The sequence below is a fragment of the Tamandua tetradactyla genome, chromosome 11, assembly GCF_023851605.1.
Source record: "Tamandua tetradactyla isolate mTamTet1 chromosome 11, mTamTet1.pri, whole genome shotgun sequence".
NCBI lineage: Eukaryota > Metazoa > Chordata > Mammalia > Pilosa > Myrmecophagidae > Tamandua > Tamandua tetradactyla.
The window spans coordinates 39,995,419-40,020,686 of NC_135337.1; the positions used below are offsets into that span (position 1 = coordinate 39,995,419).

Here is a 25,268-nt window from a genome sequence, read left to right on the forward strand (position 1 = left end):
AGTCAAGAGTGGTTGTTAAGCTGGATTAGGTGATGACATGTCTCCACCCATTTAGGTGGGTTTTGATTGGTTTATTGGAGTCCTATAAAAGAGGAAACATTTTGGAGAATGGGAGATTCCGAGAGAGCAGAGAATGCTGCACCACAAAGCAGAGAGTCCACGAGCCAGCAACCTTTGGAGATGAAGAAGGAAAGCACCTCCTGGGGAGCTTCATGAAACCAGAAGCCAGGAGAGAAAGCAAGCAGATGACGCCGTGTTCGCTATGTGCCCTTCCAGCTGAGAAACTCTGACTGTGTTCGCCATGTGCCTTCTCACTTGAGAAACTGTGAACTTCACTGGCCTTCTTGAACCAAGGTATCTTTCCCTGGATGCCTTTGATTGGACATTTCTATAGGCTTGTTTTCACTGGGACATTTTCTCAGCCTTGGAACTGTGAACTAGCAACTTAGTAAATTCCCCTTTTAAAGAGCCATTCTGATTCTGGTATATTGCATTCCAGCAGCTAGCAAACGAGACCAGTAACAGAGGATAAGTCCTCTGAGAAACAGTTCAAAATGTATGCTAGCACTCCACTGATTATAAGAAACAATGTACTCAGAGCCATCGGTGATGTGGTTCCAAATTAACTCTCCAGATTTTTCTGGACTACATCCTTTAATGATGCCTCTATTTATTCAAGAGGATAACTACGACAGTTAAAAAGATAAGTGATACAAACTATAATTGATATGTGTTTTAATTTCCTTGGCTACTCAAGTGAATACCATACAATTTAATGGCTTGCAGTTTTAAGATTAGGAAAAAAGTGCAAATCAAGACATCATCAAGGCAATGATTTCTCCCCAAAGACTGTGGTGTTCTGGGGCTGGCTGCTGGTGATTCTTGGTCCTTAGCTTGTCACATGGCCAGGCAGATGGTGACATCTCCTGATCTCTCCCTTCTCTTCTGAGTTCCATTAATGTTGAGCTTCTGGCTGCTTCCTCTGTGGCTTTCTCTCTGCCTGAATTTCATTCTACTTATAAAGGACTCTAGTAATACACTTAAGCCCTATCCTGATTAGGCTGGGCTATACCTTAACTCTATTACTACTACAAAATACTATTGTAGTTTGTTATCAAGTGAATAAATTTCAATTAGTAGTTAGCAAAAACAAACATGTAATTTCAGACTACCTGAATTCTATCCACACTTCCCCTAACCTAGATCATGGAAATTTAGTTGGCCTCTCTGCCTCTGTTCTAACCAGAACAAGCACCCATAGTGAAGGCCTACTGAGCTCTCTTTCTAAAAATGCAGATCTTACAAAGTCACTTCCTGATACAGTGGCTTTCATGGGTCTCTATTGTCCAAAGTCACATTCTCCTCCAGCAGTGGAGAGATGGAGCTCATTTGAAGTGCAGATTTCCTGTACCCTCTCTGATACTGCTGGTTTGGGATGAGCTCCAAATTCTGCAGTTTTAAAGCATTACAAGGTAGTCTTGCCTCGGTGGTCTGCAGACTGCACTTTGCAAAACAGGATAGAGTTCAAACTTGTAAACCTGGCCTTGAACACCTTTCACAATCTGCCTCATAGCACCCACCCTTCCAGCTCTCCTCCAGCCTCATAGGATTAATAGGATTAACATCCGTTCTCAAACAGTAGAGATACTTTCTACCACCCCCCCCCCCCCCAGAAGCCCGTTCACTCCCCACTCCTCTTGTTCCAGACCATGCATACATTTCTCTGCTGTTTAACACATCTTTCAGGGCTCTACTCCAAAATGACCATCTCTGGGAATTGCTTACTCAGACAATCATGTTCTCCCCAACTCTTTCTAATCACACGATATCCAGTAGTTAAGTATTCCAGGCCTCCACAAAAGCAGAGGTCTTCAAACTCAGAGCTGCCTGAAGACTTCAGTGAATTCACTCAGCATTTAATATACTTTGGGGAAGAGAAGGACAATTATTATGAACAGCAATTAGGTACTGTGTAGACTAGTCCCTAGACGAACAACACAAGGTCCTTGTTTCACGGAGTTAATGTTCCGTTTCATCTGCCTCTCTCTTTATCTACTCCAGCTCTTCATTAACGGTCCTGAGTTCGTCTCTCACTGCTTCACCCCACATGAATCTTTTTTCCTCTTTGACCCGTCTACTATTGAAGAATTGGTGTCATGCTATTTTCATATACATTCATTCAGTTTTCATTAAGCTACTTTGTGCCAGGCCATGTGCTAGACACGGGATATACAACCTGTGAGCAAGGCACAGTCTCTTTCCTTTCTCTCAAGTGTACTTTCCTCTCTCCTTGCTCTTTTTGTTTCCCCGGCTAAGCTAGGATCTCTTTGCAAGCAGGGAAGGTCTTGTGCTTTTTTGTATTTTTAACTACGTTTAGATATGGCCTTGAGTGAGTAAAATAAATTTTCCTAGCCCCCTTTCCCATTCAGAGTTTCCCTTACCTGAAACTGCTAAACTGAAGGGAAGAGAAGACTCTCTGAGGTGTCCTGGAGTAAAGATCCCTCGGGAACTGGAGTTGGGAGTTTGAATTCTTCTCACTCTGAAAAATCACCCAAATTTACAAACCGTAATTCCCTGGCCGGCTGTCGCTAAGACGCATCGGTTGCTAAGAGAAAAGAGGCGAAACTTCCGGCAAGATTGACAAGGCGCTGTCACCAATAAAGTGTCGACTTCCTAACCGTCTCTTTCAGAGCTAGCTTATGATTGGTAGCTTATCCTGTGACGTCACCCAACGCTAGACTTGGCTAAATCCGAGTTTCCTATTTCAGGGGAAAGAGTTGCGAATCTGAGACATATAATAATGCGAGTGCCCCTGTCTGATTCCAAGTCTTACAAGTTCGGTCCACGCTTCGCACCCGAAGGACAACTTTCTTGGGTGGGGTCTTTCTGGGAGCAGAATGTTGAGATTGCCTGGTAGGAATCCTTTAGGGCGGCTGTCTTGCTTACTCCAAGCCGTGAGCGGGTCGCTCCTGCGAACCTGCCCTAGGGTTCGGTGTCAGGGAGAGGAAGTCCGGTTCGGTTGGGTGACGTGGGCGTCCCAAAACTTCTAATGTGTTACAATTCCCTCTTGACAAAATAACCTGTACAGAGCTTGACTTAAGGTGGAAGTATGAGACTCTGGGGAAGATGATTAAATGCCCGAGTAACTCCAAGGTTCATTTTATCTGTGATTGAGTCCTATGAGATTCATACAGTGAAGTTCATCTGTCTGAACAGTTTTCTCCTTTCCTGTAAAAGATAATTTAACTACCTAATATGTAAGCTGCTGTAATTGATCTATATTAATATTTTCACACAAATTAAAACATTTACTTGAGAAGAGGCCTATGGATTTATAACATTTCTAAAATTGAATGATCCTGAGTGGAGATAAGATTTTTACACGATGTATGGGAATGTCATGTAGATTCTTTTAAATTTTTGGAGAGTTTGTGTTTGCAAAATGCAAATTATTTGTACTGTAAGCATCATTTTAAAAAAATCCTATTAGGAGGAGATCTTATCTAAATAGTGTGACAACTTTTTCATAGGCTTTTCCATCCCTGACACTTAAAGATTATTTTTCCCCTGAGCTCAGTCTCCAGACTTCTTTTCTCACTCTTGCACGCTCTCCTGTGTATCTATCCCTTTTAATTTCAACCATTCTTTACATTTCTATAATCTCAACCTAATATACCTTTAAATCTTCAGAACTGAATTCCCAGCTACCAACTGGACATTTCCAACTACATGTCCATGCATTTAATAGTTCTAACGAAAGATATTAAATGGATGAGTAAGCTAATGAATCACTGTACCAGGAGCACCACAACTTAATAGAGCCAAAAGTCAACTCATTATCTTTTGGAATTTGTTTTTTCTCCTTTATGTCTTATCTTAGGTAAAAGCATCACTGTCCACCACTTTGCAAAGATAGAAATATGAGTCATCCTTACCTCCTTTTCTACTGCCCACAGCCAATGTTACTAATTCCTGTCATTTTTCTTTCCTAAATATTTTACAAACAATACACTTCCTCTTCACCAACCTCACAGGGCCCCTGGTTTAACTCAGGTATGCCTCATATCACACCTGGATGGCACTAATAGTCTCTTGACTTGTTCTGTCCACTCCCCAAGTTGCCAGAGACAGAGGTTCAATTGTGATATTACCCTTCTACTGTCTGGCCTACAAACAGAGTTCTGAAAGATACCTGAAAGATAATGAATTCTTTTTGTAACCCCATTTCCTGCCTCTTTCCCTTGTCCAACCCGCAATTTAGTCCAGTACTTCTCAAGGTTCTCCACTGAAGACCCCTAAAAGCCAAGAGACCTGAAACCGCAGGGGTCAGGAGTTAAAGAGGGCTGATAATAGGGAAGTTGTAGCTTGAAATAGACTTCTGCAACTGAGGTATATTTGCTTTATATAAAGAATTCATGACGTTTTTGCATTCTGCTCCACAATGTAATAGTGTTTGTCCTAATTTTTTAAAATGTCTAAAATCACTATTAACCAAAAATAGAACATAAATTTGAACAAACTCAAAGAAATCCCAGGCAGTTTTGACATGCTTATCCAGTGGTTTTCCGTAGCCTCTGTTATATGTCCCAGGAGTTTTCATGTCCCAGGTTGACATGCAGGTCTCTGGTTACATTGAACTCCACTGCTCCCCAAGTGTGCCCTGTCTTTTCACAATCCTGCCTCTGCTCATCCTGCTTCTTCTGTCTCCACCTCTACCTGTGATGTCTTTCCTCATTTTTTGATCCCTGGTTGTTTTAGTATGTTAATGCTGCTGGAAATGCAATATACCAGAAATGGGCTGGCTTTTATAAAAGAAATTTATTAAGTTACAAGTTTATGGTTCTAAGGCCATAAAAATATCCAAACGAAGACACCCAGAGAAAGGTATCTTAACTCAAGAAAGGACCGATGACGTTCGGGGTTCCTCTGTCAGCTAGGAAGGCACATGGTGACATCATGGTGACATCTCTCATGCTTCTCATTTCAAACGGCTTCCTCAGGGGCATTTTTCTTCTGCATCTCCAAATGTCTCTGTCTGTGTCAGCTCTGAAAATTTTTCCTAAAATGGTTCCCTCTTAAAGGGCTATAGTAAGTGATCCACTCTGAATGGGTGGAGACATGTCTCCAAGGAAACCACCTAATCTAAATGTCCCACCCACAGTTGGGTGGGTCGCATCTCCATGGAAACAACTTAATCAAAAAGATCCCAGCCACCAATGTTGAATCAGAATTAAAGAACATGGCTTTTCTGTGGTACACAACAGTTTCAAACCAGCAACAATGGTTAAAATAATACATGATTTATTATTTTTTAATAAATAGTTTCAAGTCCTAACTCAAATATCATCTTCTCTGTAAAGCCATCCAGGTACCCTACAGAACCAGTCACTCTGTGCCAGTTTGAAGCTATTATATACCCCAGAAAAGCCATCTTTTTCCTGATCCAATCTTGTGGGGACAGCCAGGTTTCTTTTAATCCTGATTCAATATTGTGGAGTGGAAACTTTGATTGGATTGTTTCCATGAAGATATAATATGCCCAGTTGTGGGTGGGACCTTTTGATTGGATTGTCTCCATGGAGCGGTGACACACACAATTGTGGGTGTGGCTTCTTGATTAGATGGAGAAGTGAGTCCGACCATTCAAGGTGAGTATTGATTAATTTACTGGAGTCCTTTAAAAGAAACAGTTTTGGAAAGAGCTTCAGATCTGACACAGACAGAGACACTTGGAGATGCAGAAAGAAAACGCCCCTGGGAAGCAGTTTGAAACATGAAGCCCCAAGAGAAAACTAGCAGATGTCATGTGCCTTCCCATGAGATGCTGAGCAATCTCTGAGTTGTGTCCCAGAGTGAAGGCCCCCAGATGCATAGAGAAGAAATCACTGGCATTAGAAGCTGGAAGCAACAGAATCAGTAACAAGGACCAGCAGATACCAGCCACCAGCCACGTAACTTCCGATAGGACAGATATTGGCTTTCCTTGAGTCAATGTATCTTTCTCTGGATGCTTTAGTTTGAACATTTTTATGACCTCAGAACCATAAACTTGTGACTTTTTTGAAGCTGTTCCATTTCTGGAGTATTGCATTCCAGCAGATTTAACAAACCATTAAGTATTCTTTCCTCTGTTTTTCCAGTAGAGCAAGTATAACACTGTGTCACAATGGCTTGTTTATATAAACGTCTCCCCCTCAAGATTGTGAGCTCCTTTAGGGTGAACTGCTGTTGTTTCTTTGTATCCCCATTCTCTAGCACAGTGACTGACATGTATGTTTAAGAAAATAGATCTTGAATTATTTGATTGACTATTCATGAAGACAAATCCAGAAGAAACGCTCTAACAAAAGCTTCTTAGCACTCTTCAAAAATATTTCTTTTTTTCTTAAAAAAACAAATTCATAATCCTTCACCATTACTTTTTTTTTTTTTTTTTAAAGACAGAGAGAAGGAAGGAAGGAAGGAAGAAAGGGAAACATCTTTAAACATTTTCTTGTTTTATTGTATTTTGTTTTTCCGTTTTTTGTTACATGGGCTGGGGCCGGGAATCGAACCGAGGTCCTCCGGCATAGCAGGCAAGCACTTTGCCCGCTGAGCCACCGCGGCCCTCCCCCCTTCACCATTACTTTTAAGGAAGTAAGGAATATTATCTTGTGATTTGGGCATGACACTAAGCCTTTCTGTCATCTTTTCTTTAGAAGGGAATGTCCATTTGGAGGAATGAGTCATAAGTCACAATACCAAGAATGTTAGAAATTAAATTGGAAAAGTTTGGTAATTTCTTCATGTTACAAAGTCACGATTGCCCAGCCATCTGTTCTTTCCTGAGAGTGGTCAGAAATGAACTACCAGCATGACTAGTAAGCATGTGCATGCTCTTTCAGTGAATGGTGAATCAAATTTACCCAAAACATAAGGTTTTTTTTTTTTCTTATACCAAATTAGCTTCAATTTTGTTAGTTGAAAAAAAATGTAGAGTCAGGACATCACAACTGGAAATATCTCTCTGATCATTTAATGACATCTTGATAAGCTTCAGATTGGATTTACCCAAGGGTAATTTGACAATTTAGATATGAGGTGGTTACTGCTACTTGTTATTTTGGCACACGACTCCCCACCTCTCTTGTGGATATAAAAAAAGGAGTAGTGACAAACTAAAGTTTGAAGATCCTAAATAGGAGTTCTTATTCCTTTTGTTTGTCTGCGTCAGTTTTCCTGAGAAGAAGGAAGGGTGGGAGGGAGAGTGCCCTTGTTTGAGCCCTAAACTGCTGAGATTAGACATACTTTCAAAGTGGCTGGGGAAATCGCCACAGCTTATTGCATGATGAACTAAACAGCTTCCCAGAAGAATACTCACTTCAAAATGAGAAAAAAGACCAGAAAAATCTGACCCAGTAACAAAGTTTTAACTCTTAGAGGAGATGGCCAATTCTGGCAAGTTTAGACAAGAAATTGGGATATGTGCAAGACTAAAGTGAGGAGAAAGGCATTCTCACCAGTTCTGAATAGAATGTAACACAGCCTGAGTTTAAGGGGGCTAAAGACAGCAGACACCTGGTGTCAAAATTGCTGCTCCTTCCCAGTAGGGAAGGCAGGTCCCTACGTCTGGAGGCAGCAGATGTCTCCAGAGGAAACAATGCAAGGGCTGAGGGGGAAAAGGAGGGCCATACGGTAACAAATCGGACTTGTTTGTGAGCGTAGGTGAGAACTCACACCTTATACCCAGAAACTGTTGGTGGAGGGAGAGTCTTTGTAGATTGGTAACAGCGAAATACCAGGCCTAGATGTATAATGATTATTACCATTAAGACACTGTAAATATTGTTTAAATTGGTGTCACTCAAATAATACTGTACTTAAAGTTAGGAAATCATACTTTGGAGCCTTAATTTGACATTTTCTGTATAAATAGCATCAGGCGAGCTATTAAACTCTAAATCTAAGTTTTAACATCTGCAAATCCTGGGGTGATGATGCTTTCCTCAGAGCCAGACCAGATAAAGGATAAGAGCAACCACACTGTTGTGGTAAGAGGCATTCTATAAAAGATATTGAAAGTTCACTGTAGTGAATCAAAAATATGTCGCCAGTTAGTTCCGGTTTTTACGTCCTGGGGAAAAGATGAAATTGTCTTCTCACAACCAAGCAGTCTGAGCTTCAGATTTTATATAAAATCTATGTTGAATATTTTGCTATGTGAGGGCACAAAAATGTACAATTCAACCAAAAGGCAATGCACCCATCCACGAGTTCATCTAGCTTTAATATTTAAATTTTGAACAGTTCAGTATGTTCCTAAGAAGCTGTTTAGATTGGAAAACTGTGTTTAATATATTCCTTATTTTGAATATAAAGAAAGAAATATATGAGTTTGTTAACAGAAATCAGTTTATTCACATTTCCACTTAATATATAATAAAAAATATTCAAAATGTGAAGGGATATCAAATTATTAGCTTGTAGGTACAAGGGTAGTTCAGTAGTAGAATTCTCGCTTGCCATGTGGGAGACCGGGTTCGAGTCCCAGTCCATGTACTTCCCCAAATTAAAGAAACAAGCAAACAAAAACCAAACAAACAAAAATTCAACAAATGGTGCTGCAATAACGGGATACTCACATGGAGAAACAATGAAGTGTGAACCTGCCATACAGCATTAAAAAAAAACATTATGAGCTTGCTCACATTGCCTACAGATCTCTGCCCCTAGCATTGCTATGAAATGCTAGAATAGTGCTTCAAAGCTAGCATATGCTCAGTGAGAGATAGTTAAATCAGAATTAATCTTAAATGTTATTCAAAACAAATTTATGGACATTGCCTCTGTCCTTGGTGACAATTAAATGTAGAATTGAGTATTTAACTCTCTACTAGATATTTCCACTTGGATGTCTAATACAGAGATATTCAAAGTGTGGTCTTCAGATCAGTGCCAGTTTACAATATATTTGTTACTAGTTCATTTGATACCCACGTGGAACAAAAGAAATACAGAAACTGAGAGTGCTTAGTAACTTTATAGCAATTTGCTACTGTAAATTTGTTATGTATGCATAAAATTAAGGCAGTGTTTTATGCATATTTCATTTTTCCAGCAATTTATTTGCATTGTATTTTACAAAAGTATCAATTTGTGAGAGAGATTGAAACATGTGGAGAGCCGCCTCCCGGGTCAGGCCTAGTGGTCGCGCTGCAGCCTGCTCTAGAGTTCCCCCCGCCCATCGAGTGAGCCAAGATGGCGCCCGCATCCTGTTTCCGCGTATGACGTACGCGCCCACCAACCCTATCTTCCAATCACCTCTGTATACGTGGCACTAACCTATTGGGTTTGGGCACAGTATATAAGAGGTTACCCGGACAGGGTGGGTGGAGACGACCCACAGGGAGCCGTACCTGACGGCCGCATAGAGGTTGTTCCCCCGCGGGGTATTCTGTCCCGCGTGGAACCTGTAACAGAGAATGCAAGCTTAACTCCAGTAAAGGTCTGTGCTCACAACCGCTGCGTGCCTCGAACCCGTGTTTGTCACTTAAGTTGGTTTGCCTGCGTCCGTCTCTTTCTCCCCTCCTGTTCCCTTCGCCGGCCGGGGACCAGAAGCCGAACGAGACGGCTGCGGACAGAAACAAATAAACTGACCCTTCACTACAGATAGTCTGAGAACCTGTGAGAATACAGAGTCAAAATTGAGCTGATTCTCCCTTACAAAATACTCATCCTGCAGTCTTCCTTTCAATTGATGGCAATTCCATCTTCATAGTTACTCGGATAAAAACATAAGAGTCATTCTTGATTTTTCTGCTAACAATTTTCATCCTTTTGGATTTATTTTCAACACTGAGACCTGAAGGATATACCTCCAAAACATAAGTCGAATCACGCTACTCCTCTGCTCAACAACCTTCAAAGGCTGAAATGATTCACACCGATTCATGATAGAGGGTTGCATTCAGGGAGGATGTTTGGTTTTTAATATTTTTATTGATGAATCTTAACATGCAAACATTCCATACATGGTGTACAATCAATGGCTCACAATATCATCATATGGTTGTGTATTCATCACCATGAATGCTGCATCCCATAAATTTTGATATGTTGTGTTTTCATTTTCATTTGCCTCAAGGTATTTACTGATTTCTCTGGTAATTTCTTCCTCAACCCTTTGGTTGTTTAAGAGTGTGTTGTTTAGTCTCCATATATTTGTAAATTTCCTGGCCCTCTGTCTGTTATTGATTTCCAACTGCTTTTCTTTAAGATCCAAGAAAATATTTTGTATTATTTCAATATTTTTAAATTTATTGAGACTTGCTTTGTGACCCAGTATATGGTCTATCCTTGAGACTGATCCATGAGCACTTGAGAAAAAGGTTTATCCTGCTCTTGTAGGGTGTAATGATCTATGAATGTCTGTTAAGTCTAGTTCGTTTATTGTATTATTCAAATTCTCTATTTCTTTATTGATCCTCTATCTAGATGTTCTATCCATTGATGAGAATGGGGAATCGAAGTCTCTAAGATATTATTGTAAGAGGTGTCTATTTCTCCTTTCAATGTTTTCAGTGTTTGCCTCACGTATTTTGGAGTACTCTGGCTCTGTGCATAAATATTTATGATTGTTACTTCCTCTTGTTGAATTGTTCCTCTTATTAATACATAGAGTTCTTCTTTGTCTTTTTTAAAATTATATTTCATTTGAAGTCTAATTTGTTGGATATTAGTATAGTTACTCCTGCTCTTTTGTGATTGTTGTTTGCATGAAATATCTTTTCCCAACTGCTAGCTGCCAGAATGCGATATATCAGAAACAGAATGCCTTTTAGAAGGGAGAATTTATTAAGTTGCAAGTCCACAGTTCCAAGACCATGAAAATATCCCAACTAAAGCAAGGCTATGGAAATGTCCAATCTAAAGCATTCAGGGAAAGATAGCTTGGTTCAAGGAGGCTGATGATGTTCAAGGTTTTTCTCTCTACTGGAGAGGTACATGGTGAACCTGGTGGTGTCTACTAGCTTCCTCTCCTGGCTTCTTGTTTCATGCAGCTCCCCTGGGGGTGTTTTCCTTCTTCATCTCCAAAGGTCTCTGGCTGTGTGGGCTCTGTGTCTCGTTCCAAAATGGTTTCCCCTGAAAGGGCTCCAATATGCAACCTCACCTTAATGGGTGGAGACACATCTCCATGGAAATTATCTAATCAAAAGTTACCACCCACAATTGGATGAGTCACAGCTCCATGGATAATCAAAAAGCTTCCACCCAGCAATACTGAATGAAGATTAAAGGACATGGTTTTCTGGTGTTCACCACAGAGTCAAACCAGCATATCAACCTTTCACTTTCAACCTATTTTTGTCCTTGGGTCTCAAATGAGTCTCCTGTAGACAGCCCATAGATGGATCCTGTTTTTAATGCATTCTGCCAGTCTATATCTTTTAATTGGAGAGTTTAATCCATTAACATTTAGTGTTATTACTGCAAAGGCAGTACTTTCTTCTACCATTTTGCCTTTTGGATTTTATATGTCATATCTAATTTTTTCCTTCTTTTTTACCTTTACTGATAGTCTTCATTTCTACATTCTTCTCCACACCTCTCTCACCTGTCTTTTCCTATCTGCCTCTAGTGCTCCCTTTAGTATTTCTTGCAGAGACAGTCTCTCGGTCACAAATTCTCTCAGTGATTGTTTATTTGAAAATGTTTTAATTTCCCCCTTATTTTAGAAGGACAATTTTGCTGGGCATAGAATTCTTGGTTGGCAGTTTTTCTATTTTAGAATCTTAAATATATCATACCACTGCTTTCTTACCTCCATGGTTTCTGCTGAGAAATCCACACATAGTCTTATTGGGCTTCCCTTGTTTATGATGGATTGTTTTTCTCTTGCTGCTTTCAAAATTCTCTCTTTCTCTTTGACATCTGACAGTCTGATTAGTAAATATCTTGGAGTATGTCTATTTAGATCTATTCTGTTTGGGATATGCTGCACTTCTTGGATCTGTAATTTTATGTCTTTCATAAGAGATGGGAAATTTTCAGTGATAATTTTCTCCATTAGTCTTTCTCCTTTTCTTTTCTCTTCTCCTTCTTGGACACTTTTCTAGTTTGCTAGCTGCTGGAATACAATATACCAGAAACAGAATGACTTTTAAAAAGGGGAATTTAATCAGTTGCTAGTTTACAGTTCCAAAGCTGAGAAAATATCCCAATTAAACAAATCTGTAGAAATGTCCAATCTAAGGCATCCAGGGAAAGACACCTTGGTTCAAGAAGGCCAATGAAGTTCCGAGTTTCTCTCTCAAGTGAGAAGGCACATGCTGAACACAGTCAGGGTTCCTCTCTCATTTGGAAGGGCACATGGTGAACACGGTGTCATCTACTAGCTTCTTTTTCTGGCTTCCTCTTTCCTGAAGCTCCCCAGGAGGCATTTTCCTTCTTCATCTCCAAAGTGATGGCTGATGGACTCTCTGCTTCATAGTGCTGCAGCATTCTCTGCTCTCTCTGGATCTCTTCCATTCTCCAAAATGCTTCCTCTTTTATAGGACTCCAGAAACTTCTCAAGACACACCCAAATGGGTGGAGACATGTTGTCACCTCATCCAGCTTAACAACCACTCTTGATTAAATCACATCTCCAGGGAGATGATCTGATTACAGTTTCAAACATATGGTATTGAATAGGGATTATTCTGCCTTTAAGAAATGGGATTTAGATTAAAACATGGCTTTTCTAGGGGACATACATCCTTTCAAACCAGCACAGACACCCACAACACGTATATTCATGTGCTTCATGTTGTCATTCAATTCCCTGAGACCCTACTCATATTTTTCCATTCTTTTCCCTATATTTTCTTTTGTGTGTCAGATTTCAAATGTCCAGTCCTCCAGTTCACTAATCCTTTCTCCTGCCTCTTCAAATCTATCTTTGTAGGTTTCCATTTTTTTTCATCTCTTCTACTGTGCTTTTTGATTCCCAGAAGTTCTGTGATTTGTTTTTTCAGACTTTCGATTTCTTCTTTTTTTTTTTTAGCTCAGATGCAGCTACACTCAGTGTTTTAACATGATTACTTTACAATTAGGTATTATTGTGCTGTCCATTTTTGAGTTTTTGTATCTAGTCCTGTTGCACAGTCTGTATCCCTTCAGCTCCAATTATCCATTATCTTACCCTGTTTCTAACTCCTGCTGGACTCTGTTACCAATGACATATTCCAAGTTTATTCTCGAATGTCCGTTCACATCAGTGGGACCATACAGTATTTGTCCTTTAGTTTTTGGCTGGACTCACTCAGCATAATGTTCTCTAGGTCCATCCATGTTATTACATGCTTCATAAGTTTATCTTGTCTTAAAGCTGCATAATATTCCATCGTATGTATATACCACAGTTTCTTTAGCCATTCTTCTGTTGATGGACATTTTGGCTGTTTCCATCTCTTTGCAATAGTAAATAACGCTGCTATAAACATTGGTGTGCAAATGTCCGTTTGTGTCTTTGCCCTTAAGTCCTTTGAGTAGATACCTAGCAATGGTATTGCTGGGTCATATGGCAATTCTATATTCAGCTTTTTGAGGAACCGCCAAACTGCCTTCCACAGTGGTTGCACCCTTTGACATTCCCACCAACAGTGGATAAGTGTGCCTCTTTCTCCGCATCCTCTCCAGCACTTGTCATTTTCTGTTTTGTTGATAATGGCCATTCTGGTGGGTGTGAGATGATATCTCATTGTGGTTTTGATTTGCATTTCTCTAATGGCCAGGGACATTGAGCATCTCTTCATGTGCCTCTTGGCCATCCGTATTTCCTCTTCTGAGAGGTGTCTGTTCAAGTCTTTCTCCCATTTTGTAATTGGGTTGGCTGTCTTTTTGTTGTTGAGTTGAACAATCTCTTTATATATTCTGGATACTAGACCTTTATCTGATATGTCATTTCTAAATATTATCTCCCATTGTGTAGGCTGTCTTTCTACTTTCTTGATGAAGTTCTTTGATGCACAAAAGTGTTTAATTTTGAGGAGTTCCCATTTATTTATTTCCTTCTTCAGTGCTCTTGCTTTAGGTTTAAGGTCCATAAAACCACCTCCAGTTGTAAGATTCATAAGATATCTCCCTACATTTTCCTCTAACTGTTTTATGGTCTTAGACCTAATGTTTAGATCTTTGATCCATTTTGAGTTAACTTTTGTATAAGGTATGAGATGCGGGTCTTCTTTCATTCTTTTGCATATGGATATCCAGTTCTCTAGGCACCATTTATTGAAGAGACTGTTCTGTCCCAGGTGAGTTGGCTTGACTGCCTTATCAAAGATCAAATGTCCATAGATGAGAGGGTCTATATCTGAACACTCTATTCGATTCCATTGGTCGATATATCTATCTTTATGCCAATACCATGCTGTTTTGACCACTGTGGCTTCATAATATGCCTTAAAGTCCGGCAGCGCGAGACCTCCAGCTTCGTTTTTTTCCCTCAAGATGTTTTTAGCAATTCAGGGCAACCTGCCCTTCCAGATAAATTTGCTTATTGGTTTTTCTAATTCTGAAAAATAAGTTGTTGGGATTTTGATTGGTATTGCATTGAATCTGTAGATCAGTTTAGGTAGGATTGACATCTTAATTATATTTAGTCTTCCAATCCATGAACACGGTATGCCCTTCCATCTATTTAGGTCTTCTGTGATTTCTTTTAGCGATTTCTTCTTTATGTTTACCCATTGCCTTTTTTTATATTTTCCCTCAACTCGCTGATTTGATTTTTGATGAGGTTTTCCATGTTTGTTGAACATTCTGAATTAGTTATTTCAATTCCTGTATCTCATTTGAATTGTTGGTTTGCTCCTTTGACTGGGCCATATCTTTAATTCTCCTAATATGGCTTGTTATATTTTGCTGGCATCTTGGCATTTGATTTCCTTAATTAGTTTATTCTGGAGATTTTTTTCACTCTTTTACTTAGGATTTCTTGCTGGATGGCTTTGTTCTGTATCTGTTCTTTGGCATTCAGTTCAGCTTATTCTAGACCTCTAGCATAGGTTTTGTATAACTGATCAGAATTTATCAGTTCTTCTTTTTTTGTTTCCTGCCCTACCTGTATAGATCCTTTTTTTAAGAAGGGTCTACTCAGATATTATAGACCTCCAGTCAGATTTTCTCAGACTGGCCTGACCTCCTCTCAGTAAGAAATGGTTGCTAGCATCAGTTTTTCCTGAGGGTGAGACCCAGCAGGTTGTCAGACTTTCCTAAGGAACCTCTAGACTCTGTGCTTTTTCTCTCCTGCCCAGTAGGTAGTGCTTGTCTGCCCATGGCTTCCCACCATAAAGTGATGTGGTGCCTTTAATTTCAGCAGAATCTCCCTGTCAGGGGTGTGGTTTAGACATAGTAGAAGTTGTAGCCTGGCTTTAATTGCTTCAGTTTTCCAGTCCCTGGGGTCTGAATTCCTTGAAGAGGGATCCCGCCTGAGTTGGGCCCCTCACCTCTCCTGGGGAAGGCACAGCCTCCAGGGAATTAACTCCTTTCACAGGACCAGCCACTTTGTCTCTCAGACAAGCTTAATTCCACAATTACCTAGGGCAGTTGGAGACTCAGAAACCTTGCAATTCTATCTAATGAGTGATAAGTAGTAGAAACAAAGCAAAAAAAGAAAAACCTTTTCAGAAGAAGACCCCAGTTCCTCAGGTTTGTTAATCAAGAGCTTAAGTTGGTACACATTTCTATGTATCTCCAGGCTCTATGTACCCCCCCTTTTTCTAAGAGTCTAGCCCTTTTCAAGTATTTTGTGTTGTTTGATTTAAAAAGCCTCTGTTTTTGTTCTTGTTTTTTTCCCGTCATCCCTGCCCCCTCTCTGCCAGGGTAAAAACTCCTAGTACCTTTAGCTCTTATTCCAGGTTTATCTAAGCTGGGGGCCTGTTTTCAGTAGTCAGAATTTGTTAATTAATTATGCAATTGAAACTTGGTTGAGCTAAGAATTTGCTGCTAGTAAAGTCTGTTTCCTTTCCCCTCAGGGAATCAGGCTGCTATGCCCATGGGGAAGGTTACTGGCCTCCATGGCTTGGGGGACTTACAGCTCTGTGTGGGGTCATAGCTGGTCCAGCTTGTCAGACTGGTGTTTGCTCTGATATGGCCTCAGCAGTTTTTCTGTACCATTCTGAGCTATTTATTAACCGCTCTGAAGGATGAACTGGATTCTACACCTCACGAAGCTGCCATGTTTCCTTGATCTCAATAAAATCAAGTAAATCAAAGACTCAGAAACTTTTTTTCCCTACTAAATTAGTGATCTCATGGATTTTTTTTTACAACTTATGGAAAATGATGTGATGATACTTCTGGTCAAACAGGGGGTTGGCAATAAACAGAAATACCCCTCCTCAAATGGGCAAATTAGAGGAAACTGATAGCCTGTTAGTACCTGTGTACCAAGAAGAAGTTGGTGTGTTGGAGGGCTCTGGAAGCCTCCTACTGCCAGGACAAGCACTTGCTGCATGAAGTTTAGGCTTTAAAACACTCCTGTGCTATCTCTGATTCAAATTTTGGCACTTTTTATGGATTAAAGTATACAAAAGAACCAGTGTCCAGAGGCAGGTGACATATTCCTTAACCTTGCTGCCATCAATTTCTTCATTCATAAACTTCAATTAAAAGACCAAAATCCCCAGTCCTCTTTAGGAAAGATTCCTGCTGTAATCACTGGTGGCGCTGGCACAGACCCATATTTCTCCAAGGGTGAGAGAGACTCGTTCATCTTCTTGGTCAAGGATGGATAAGGTACATGTGGTCATCCATGCACTTGGTCACATAGTTCTCCAGCTGCCGTCCATTGAGTCTTCAGCTTTATCATTGCAATGTACAGTGCAACCAGTCAGGCAGACCTGGAACTTCTCCAACTTGCTGGTCACCAAGGCTTGAGCCTGAGCCAGAGGCCTGTGGCAGCGCTCAATGCACTGATGCACCTGCTGCATGGATGCCTGGCTGGCCTCCCAATAGCTAGTACTGACCAGAAATGAGGACCCTCATCTTCTGGTTGCTCTCTCTCCAACTCTTCACTATGTAGTCTACGCCCTCTTGTACATCCGCCATGGCAACCCTGTGCAACCCCCACCCCACCCACATGGACTCAGGCACATGGGCCTAGGTAAAATATTAAAGTGTTAAAAGAAAATGCAGCAGTTAGGGGGATGCAAATCAAGACCAAAATGTGATAGCACTTCACACCCATAGGATGGTGATGATGGTGATGATGATGATAACAAAAGGAAAGGAGCCAACATTGGCTTGGTCTCCATACCACTCCGTTAGTTAGTGACCTAAGTTCCTTCAGCTAGTCCTGCTTTGGACTTTGCATTTCCCACTGGATCCTCTATAACTGCCTGGCTGATGACAGAAACATAGATAAAGTGGAGGATTACATGGGAGGGAGATTCTTTCCAGCCCAGCCTTGAAGTAGTATATATTATTTCTGCATTCAATTAGCCAGAATGCAGTCAAAGAGTCCTGCTAAAGTTCAAAGGGGCTAGGAATTACAGTTTCATTGTTCTCTCAAAAGGGATTTGGTGCACACAGAGAGGAGTCTTTCCATAGCACAAAACTGAGAAAGGATCCATGTTATGAGTTGAATTGGTTCCCCAAAAAGATCTGTTGAAGTCCTAATTATCAATATCTCAGAATGTGCCCTCATTTGGAAATAGCTTTGTTACAGGTGGAATTAGGGAAGATAATCCAATATGACTGGTGTTCTTATAGGAGGAAAATATCTGGACACAGTCTGGGGAGACAGACACAAGGAGAGAAGAGGCCCATGTGAGAATGGAGGGAGATACATCCATAAGCCAAGGAACTCCTAAAGTGGCCACCAAAAACCAGGAGAGACGCATGGAACAGATTCTTCCCAAGAGACTTCAGAAGGAGCATGATCCTGCTAACATGTTGATTTTGGCCTCTAGTTCTAGCCTCCAGAACTGTGAGATAGTAAATTTCTGTTTTAAGCCAGTTTGTGGTGCTTTGTTACAGCATCCCTAAGAAATGAAAACAGTATCTACATACATTAAAAACAAAACAACATCAACAACTGTAAAACTAATTCAATAAGAAAAAAAAATCAATGGAAAAGTGGCAAAGGACATAAATATGCATTTCATAAAAGAGGAAACCTGAAGGTCAAAAGATGCTGTTTTAGTTTGCTAAATCTGCCAGAATGCAACACACCGAGATGGATCAGCTTTTAATAAGTGGATTTATTTGGTTCATAACTCTTCCAAAATCTTCCCCTTACTTGAAAAGTCATTCCAATATGTTTGGTATTTGCAAACTGCAGCAGCGCCCCACTTCTCTTGTACCAAAATCTGTTTTAGTTTGCGAAAGCTGCCGAAATGTAATATACCAGAAATGGAATGGCTTTTAAAAAGGGGAATTTATTGAGTTGCAAGTTTACAGTTCTAAGGCCATGAAAATGTCCAAATTATAGCAAGGGCTATAAAAATGTCCAAACTAAGGCATCCAGGAAAAGATACCTCGGTTCAAGAAGGCTGTTTATCTGTCAGCTGGAAAGACATGGTGATATCTGCTAGCTTTCTCTCCAGTATTCTTCAGTGGCCTCCCTGGGGGAATTTTCTTTATACATCTCCACAGGTCTCTAGCTATGTGGACTCTGTTGGTTCTTGTGGTTCCAAAGCTTTCCGTCTCTATGGAAACAATAAAAAAGATTCCATTCAGCAATATTGAATGAGGATTAAAAGACATGGCTTTTCTGGGGTACACAACAATTTCAAACTGGCACAGATGCTATAACCCAGGAGCAATCAAAGGAATGCAAATTAAGACCACAAAGAACTATCATTTTATATCTGCCAGATTGCCAAAATTACCAACACCACATGATGGAGAAGCAGCAGATCAATGGGTCCTCATACTACAGTTTTGTTAGTAACAGCAGAAGACTGAAAATAACCCAAATGTCTGTTGACAGGTGAATGGATATCAAGTGTGCTATGTTTGTACAATGAGTGGTAGTATAATGAAAAACATGGCTGATTTTGTTACAGATTCCTAGAGAAGTAATCTCTGAATCTTTGGAATTTTCTGTGATAGGAGTGTCTTTTGTTCTTCATGATGGGCTTAGGTCCACAACTGGTAGTTACCAAGAAGGCGCCAACTATGCCTGCAACATTAGGTTTGGGAACTGGCCACCCTAGAACTGTGTGACTGGGGGTTGGTCTTTAAGCCTTGTCATCTCTGCCCATATCAGTCCACCTCTCCAGCCTCTTGGAGGGGAAGGAGGCTGGAGACTGATTTACCCCATGTTCTGACCTGGGCCTGCAGGTTTGGAGGGGAAGGAGGCTGGAGAGCCATTTACCCCATGTTCTGACCTGGGCCTGCAGGTATGGGGGTAGCCCTGGGACCGAAGGAGTCTTTAAGTTTATTGAAAACTTACTCAAGGTAGGGATAGCAGCTCCAAAGCTGGCCTGTAGGAGAATCACTGGACACTCCCTGCAATTAAGCAAAATATATAGGGGCCTGAAACAAAGACATTTCATTGTGTAAAAGCTCATACCCTTTGAAGGAGTCCCATGACATATGGGGTGGTTTCTTACTACTCATTCTATATGCAGGAGGGGTTACAGATTAACTGAGGAAATTCAAAGGAGTGTGTGATAACATCTTATTTTTTCAGAAAATCATACAGGGTAAAGAATAGCATCAAACTATTAAGGGGTCTGATGTTTGTTCAAAGAACCATTTGCATATTTTTTTTCTCCTAAGGGAGGCAAACTTAAAGATTAACTGGGTCCTTTGGTTTGCAGGCAGCTGTGTGTTCAGAGATTCACTGGGCAGAGACCAAATTACGGTTTGGTTTCCATACCCCATATTGTTTACCCCTTTTGCCCTATTTATATCTTATTGTTTCTCAATAAGACAAAATATGCAATCCCATAACACATTCATATATGGAGACATAACCACATTACATAGAGTCTTTTCAAAAAAATCAATTCTCATAACCCCAGCAATTGTAGGATTTCTATATCCTCCAAATCTAACCATTTGGAGGTTTGGACTGGGACTTCACCCCCAGGTTTTAGAATAGCAGTAAATGGGGTTTTCCTCTTAAGAAGTCCCATAGACTTTTCTCAGTCTCTAATAATTTTACCATTTTATCTTATACTCTAATATGCATATGGCCTTGGGTCTTCGGCTGGGACTTGAGCCTCAGGACTCTCATCCACTGTCAGTCATCTTGATCAGCCTGTCAGACTGCTTCCGGGAGGTGATTCCGGGTTGGATTTCTCATTATCTTGCCATCTAGCTTTTTTAATTCCTCCAAACTAAGGTAAATAGAGCAAACTTGTTTTAGGAGCTTTTAAAGTTGGGCAACAAGCAGGGTCTCCCATTTGTCTTCCCAAACTTTGCTAATGCCTCAATAAGACCTGCATCACCCTCCTAGCAGAGCAATGGATCTTATCAATAAGATAAGATACTTCAACTGAGTATAGCAAAACCAAAGACTGTTGGGAAAATACTAAGGGAAGCTATAATTAGACTGGGAAAATACAGGAATGCAGTGGTTGGGGAGAATATGTAATTGAGAAATCAGGATTTAAGGGATGTTTTTGTCTACTGAATCATTACATAGCTATTTCTTTTTGCTTTCTGGCATATTGGAGTAGATAGAGGGAAATTCCTGAAATCTCTAAAATTGTCATCCAGCTGCCTTGGTCTCTCATAATGATTGTATAGCTTTTATCTTCTGCCCCTGTGATGTAAAAACTTTGTGATTAACCTTTATTTGTACCCAGTTGTCCAGTTTTTCAACCTTAGAGTCTTATAATCACTAAAGACAGCCCCTAACGTTTATTAATGTAGGGTCTTGGGTCAGCCCAGAACTAACCCACCCCAAATCCAAAGTTGTCTTGATAACTGAGATTGGATCGAACCAAAATGGGCCTACCTGACACATGCAGTAGCTTAGACTTCAATCTACAAGTGACCTATACCTCTTTCTGTCATTTTCTTTCATACATTCTGTGACTAAGCATGTAATCAATCTATGAATGCTCAATAATTAGATCACCTCTAATTATATCATCTGGGGCACTGTACTTACCATCCTAAACCATAATCATTGTTTCTCTAGTGAAACTGTCAGAATTACTGTAGTTTGGAGAGACAGATTTTGAGCCGCTAGGCCCTCTGCTCTCCTATTACGAACCTTTTAATAAACTCTTTCTCTCTTGGAAACCCCGGTATCTCAGGAATTGGTTATGAAGCACGTCAAGTAAAAGAATCCACAGCCTTTGTCTGATAATAAAAGAGGGTGAAAACTGGAATGTTTGAACAGACTTTACACAGAGTAGTAGTGTCTCCCTCACTTAAATGTATTTTGGGAATGAATGCTGCATATGACTGAGGAATGTTTCCCCTAAAACAGAAGGCATGTAAATCTGCCCTTCAGCCAATATTAAGTGGAAACCCTAAATGGAAACTGATAAGATAGCTTGAGATCACTATGTCATTTGTTTTAAACAGTACAGAATAGGAACTGGAGTGCTGACATGGACAGATTCTCTGTATAATAGCCCTGTGTGGAACACAGCCTCGGACTTATGTCACAAGCTTGTGAGTGCCTCCAAGCAATAATTGCTGGGACTTTGGTCCAGAAAAATTCCATTTGAGAGTTACTAGCCGATATTGGACTTTGAGGTTGCCTTGATATCCAAAGGATTTAAAATAATCTTGAAACCTGCAATACCTATAATGTCTTGCAGTATGTCTGAGGAATGCTCTATAAGGGAAGGAAATTCCCATTTATCACCCTATTTTTAACACCTTGCACTGGTCTGATATTTGCTACGACTGATAAAAGTACTGATGAAGTCCTCGTTAGAGGACTGCTTTTATTCTGAGGAGTCTTGCCTAACTCCAGGTAGTTAGAAGTCAGAATTGAATTGAATTGAATTGAGTTATACAAAATTTCAGTTGGTGTCAAAAGCTTTTGTTGGAAGTTGCAGAAGTTTCTGCCATCCTTATATACTTATGCAATACTTATACAGGTGAGAAAATAAATGAATCAACAAAATGGCAACAGAATGGATAGATCCAAGAAGCAATGTCAAATTAAAAAAGCAAATTACAGAAGCCTGCATACATATAAATAATAAAGAAATTTATTATATATATATGAAATTAAATACTAAGAGAAAAAAATTAAGGGTTGATCAACACCAAAAGCAGGAAAGCAGTTGGGGATATGAGGTTGGGTGGGCAAGTAAGAGTGTGGGATAATGGAGAGGAACACAGGTAGCTCTGTGTTTATTAGTCCTGGTTCTCAAATTGGTGGTAGTTCATCCTAAAAGTAAAATTATTATTATGCTTTATAACTTATGCATCTTTTGGTATGCATCAAATACGATTTTGCTAAAAGTAAGCTCCAGTGGGTTTCTAAATTTTAAAAAATAACAACTAAAATATTTCATATACTTGGATATTCTTCCAAGATGAACTTTTAGTTCCCAAAAAAGAAAAAAAAATTGTTACTGTTTATAAACAGACAGCATATGCTAGAAACAATAATGGGTAGTTTACATGCATCATATGAATTAAAATCCACAACTCCTTTTATTAGATTATACAGGAGATGGGGAGGTGGCAAAGTTAACTCTCTCAGGTGACAGAGTGACATCACAGGGAAATGAAGCCCTGAAAAACGCATTTTTTCCCAGTCTACTTAACTTTAACTAGGGTTATGTGAGGGTCATCATTTATATCTGCAAACATATCCAAAGTTCAGATCGTTCCTGAGCAACCAAGCACTTAAGCTCCCATTGGCTATGATGACATCACTGTTGCAGTAAGGAGATAGTGCTAAGTTGTGTGGAGGTATATAGGCACTAGAGATTGTTGTATTTTCCAAATTGCACTTGAGAATCCAGTATGCCAGTTTCATCCTTTTGAGTTCCTGCTTGTTCACAGCACTTGTGATTTAGGCTAATGAATGGCATAAATTCTGGTACCCCATGTAAGAAAGGATGTTTCCATCTAGAAATTATCCATAGAAACTGTGTTTAGTATTTGAAAAAGCTTTATAAAACGCCTTACAACTCTTGATATAATTTCAGGAATGCCCTGTGTGATGGTTTGAAGCTGTTAGGTACACCTCAGAAAATCTTGTTCTTAAAGTTACTCCATTCCTGTGGGTGAGACCCTTTGGTTAGATTATTTCAATGGAGACATGCCCCTGGTGGGTCTTAATCCTCTTACTGGATCCCTTTATAGACAGGATATTTCCGGAGAGGAAGACAGAAACAGAGAAAACCATGGAAGCCAGAAGCTGAAAGCAAAGAAACACAGAAGAGAAGAGAGAGACCAGCAGATGCCACCATGTGCCTTGCCATGTGACAGAGGAGTCCACGGTCGCAGGCAGTCTGTCTTTGGGAAGAAAGCATTGCTTGATGATGCCTTGATATGGACATTTTTCTCAGCCTCAAAACTGTAAGCTTGTAGGTTAATAAATTCCCATTGTAAAAGCCTACCGATTTCACAGTACCTGTATTTTGGCAGCCTAACAGACTAGAACACCTTGCTATGGAAATTTAGTGACTTCACAAACTTACCTGTGGCCAGACAAACAGTTCAATCCAAAGCGGTTGTAATTAAAATTAATCAGGTTCTGATCCATTTCTGATAAAGAAGAAGCTAGGGTTTAATGTTTTAAAAGAATACATGAAGAGGCTAATAGAAATACTTGAGAAATAGGTATTTCCATTCACAGATGTTTTTTCTGAGAGCTTTCCAGGACCCTTTCCACCCCGGCACCCAGTCTCGAGAAGAGTCTAGTCAATGGTCCACCAATCCCATAGCAGTTCTCTGAAATGAAAAGGCCTAAAGAAGGGTACAAGGCTCAACGCTTGAAAACAGCCGTCATGATCTCACTCTGAACGCACAGCTCAGAATGATAAGGCTCCAAGAGAGGAGCAGGCACCCTGGAACCAGACGCTTTACATCCCGACATCGCGTTTAACCCCCACGTCGGTCCGAGAGGAATCCGCCACGAGCCGCGGGCCCCTTGACTGGGCTGAAGCCCGAGCCTACGCACGTGCACCTCACCGCGAGGCCTTGCGGGGATGGAGGGAGACCCAGGCTCGCCTCTCCCAGCAACTACAGCAAACCCGAGGCGGACTGCGAGGGCCGTTCATGGGAAAGGCGAAGGGCGGGATGGGGTTGGAGAAATGCCCTGAGAACCGCGACAGCGCCGGATTCATTCAGGCGACCTCCTCGCCCTACCTGCCTTCCCGAAAGACAGCCCCAGAGAGGCGTGGAAGGGAACCCGAGAACTGGGGAGGAGGGTCACGAGTGAGCGTTGCCGGGGCGGGCTGCGGGCTGGGGGTCGGGGTAGAGGCCACCCGCGACGACTCGCGGCAGCCGGGGTCGCGTCGGCGTCCGGCTGAGCCGAGCCTGAGCTGCTGCTAGAGCCGCGCTCTGGAAAGCCGCTTCCCGGCGTCGCTGAGAGGACCTGCCGCCTCCCGCGCCGCCGGGGCTGAGGCTGCTCTTGCGCGGGGCCTCTCGGCGTCCTGCAGGTGAGCCGAGGCCAAGCGCGCCGGGCGCTGCCCGCAGGCATCGGGTGTCGTGGGAACGGCGCCAGCCGCGCGCAGGGAGGGACGGCGATGTCGCAAGCCCTCCGGGATCCAGAGCGAAAGGGTCGGGGCCTCCGGTCCGCGCCATGGAAGGAAGACAGGTGGGGGCCGGCTGCGAGATACAGCTTTCCCGCACCGCCCCGGCTCCGCAGCCCGCCGAAGGTCAGTGCCCGCGAGCGCAGGCCGGGGGTCGGGGCCCCGCGCGCCCAGTCAGCGTGGGACTCAGCCTCGCGCCGAAGCTGCGGTCGGTGGGTGGGCGGCGACCCGCCGTCTCAGCCTAGGCTGCCGCTCACCGGGAGACCAAAAACAGGGTTCCTGGAGCAGGAGGCCACCCTCAAGTGGCTGGGGGCTCAGTCAGCCTCTCTTGAGTCGGATTGTCCATTTATTAGAGATGGGGGAGGCGGGTAAGTCGGGGTCCCCGCGCTGACTGAAACCAGTCTCCAGCCCGGGTCCCGTCCTCGAAAGCGCTCAAGGGACAGCCCCTGGGTACAGAGGTCGGGTGTGGCAGGCCGATCTCTCTGGATAATCGCTGCAGCCTTCCTCTCTTTCCGGCACAAAATAGCAGTCTATATTCAGTATGAAAGGAAAAAAAAAGAAAAGAAACTGGAGTTTTGGGTCTGCTGAAGTAGGAAAGTGCTTCTCAAGAAATGA

General features: G+C 41.5%; 3 protein-coding genes and 1 pseudogene across 18 annotated transcripts in view; 1 reads left to right on the plus strand and 3 right to left on the minus strand.

The window, feature by feature from the left end:
• DNAI3 (dynein axonemal intermediate chain 3) overlaps window positions 1-2,968 on the minus strand; it is an 88,526-nt gene extending 85,558 nt beyond the window's left edge. For 5 of the 6 annotated variants that reach the window (XM_077120423.1, XM_077120422.1, XM_077120420.1 and 2 more), the window contains exon 1: window positions 2,442-2,966. The gene's annotated coding sequence lies outside the window, so the exon portion shown is untranslated. Of the gene's footprint in view, window positions 1-2,441 lie in introns of all 6 variants that reach the window. The other variant, XM_077120419.1, reaches the window with a different exon arrangement.
• Window positions 2,969-16,624: 13,656 nt separating this feature from the next.
• Window positions 16,625-17,070, minus strand: LOC143649114 (protein FAM136A pseudogene; annotated as a pseudogene).
• A 1,134-nt stretch (window positions 17,071-18,204) lies between these two features.
• Window positions 18,205-24,511, minus strand: LOC143650095 (uncharacterized). Of its 8 annotated transcripts, none has more exons than XR_013159361.1 (5): window positions 24,268-24,511; window positions 21,197-21,285; window positions 20,138-20,312; window positions 19,421-19,476; window positions 18,205-18,671 (listed from the first exon to the last, which is right to left on the minus strand). XR_013159361.1 is itself a non-coding variant. In XM_077120429.1 (3 exons), the coding sequence occupies exons 1-3, from the start codon at window positions 24,243-24,245 to the stop codon at window positions 18,520-18,522; spliced, it is 363 nt and encodes a 120-aa protein (XP_076976544.1). In that variant the 5' UTR covers window positions 24,246-24,511; the 3' UTR covers window positions 18,205-18,519. The 8 variants fall into 8 exon arrangements, 1 of the variants encoding a protein (XP_076976544.1); XR_013159358.1 differs by having other exon boundaries at window positions 23,598-24,511; XR_013159359.1 differs by lacking the exon at window positions 20,138-20,312 and having other exon boundaries at window positions 23,598-24,511.
• MCOLN3 (mucolipin TRP cation channel 3) overlaps window positions 24,399-25,268 on the plus strand; it is a 36,945-nt gene continuing 36,075 nt past the window's right edge. Inside the window, exon 1 of one of the 4 annotated variants that reach the window (XM_077120426.1) lies at window positions 24,399-24,779. Coding sequence is in view for 3 of the 4 variants with exons in the window: in XM_077120428.1 (XP_076976543.1) it covers window positions 24,704-24,779 (76 nt within the window). In the remaining variant the exon portion in view is untranslated. The remainder of the gene's footprint in view (window positions 24,780-25,268) is intronic. The other 3 variants (XM_077120428.1, XM_077120424.1, XM_077120425.1) reach the window with 3 other exon arrangements.

Coding starts and splice junctions, on each gene's coding strand:
- LOC143650095 (XM_077120429.1), bottom strand. CDS start 24,245: ATGAATCCGGCGCTGTCGCGGTTCTCAGGGCATTTCTCCAACCCCATC. Junction 19,477..24,090: donor CATCCCCGCAAGGCCTCGCG/GTGAGGTGCACG, acceptor GCTTAATTGCAG/GGAGTGTCCAGTGATTCTCC. Junction 18,672..19,420: donor AGCTGCTATCCCTACCTTGA/GTAAGTTTTCAA, acceptor TTGTTTCCATAG/AGACGGAAAGCTTTGGAACC.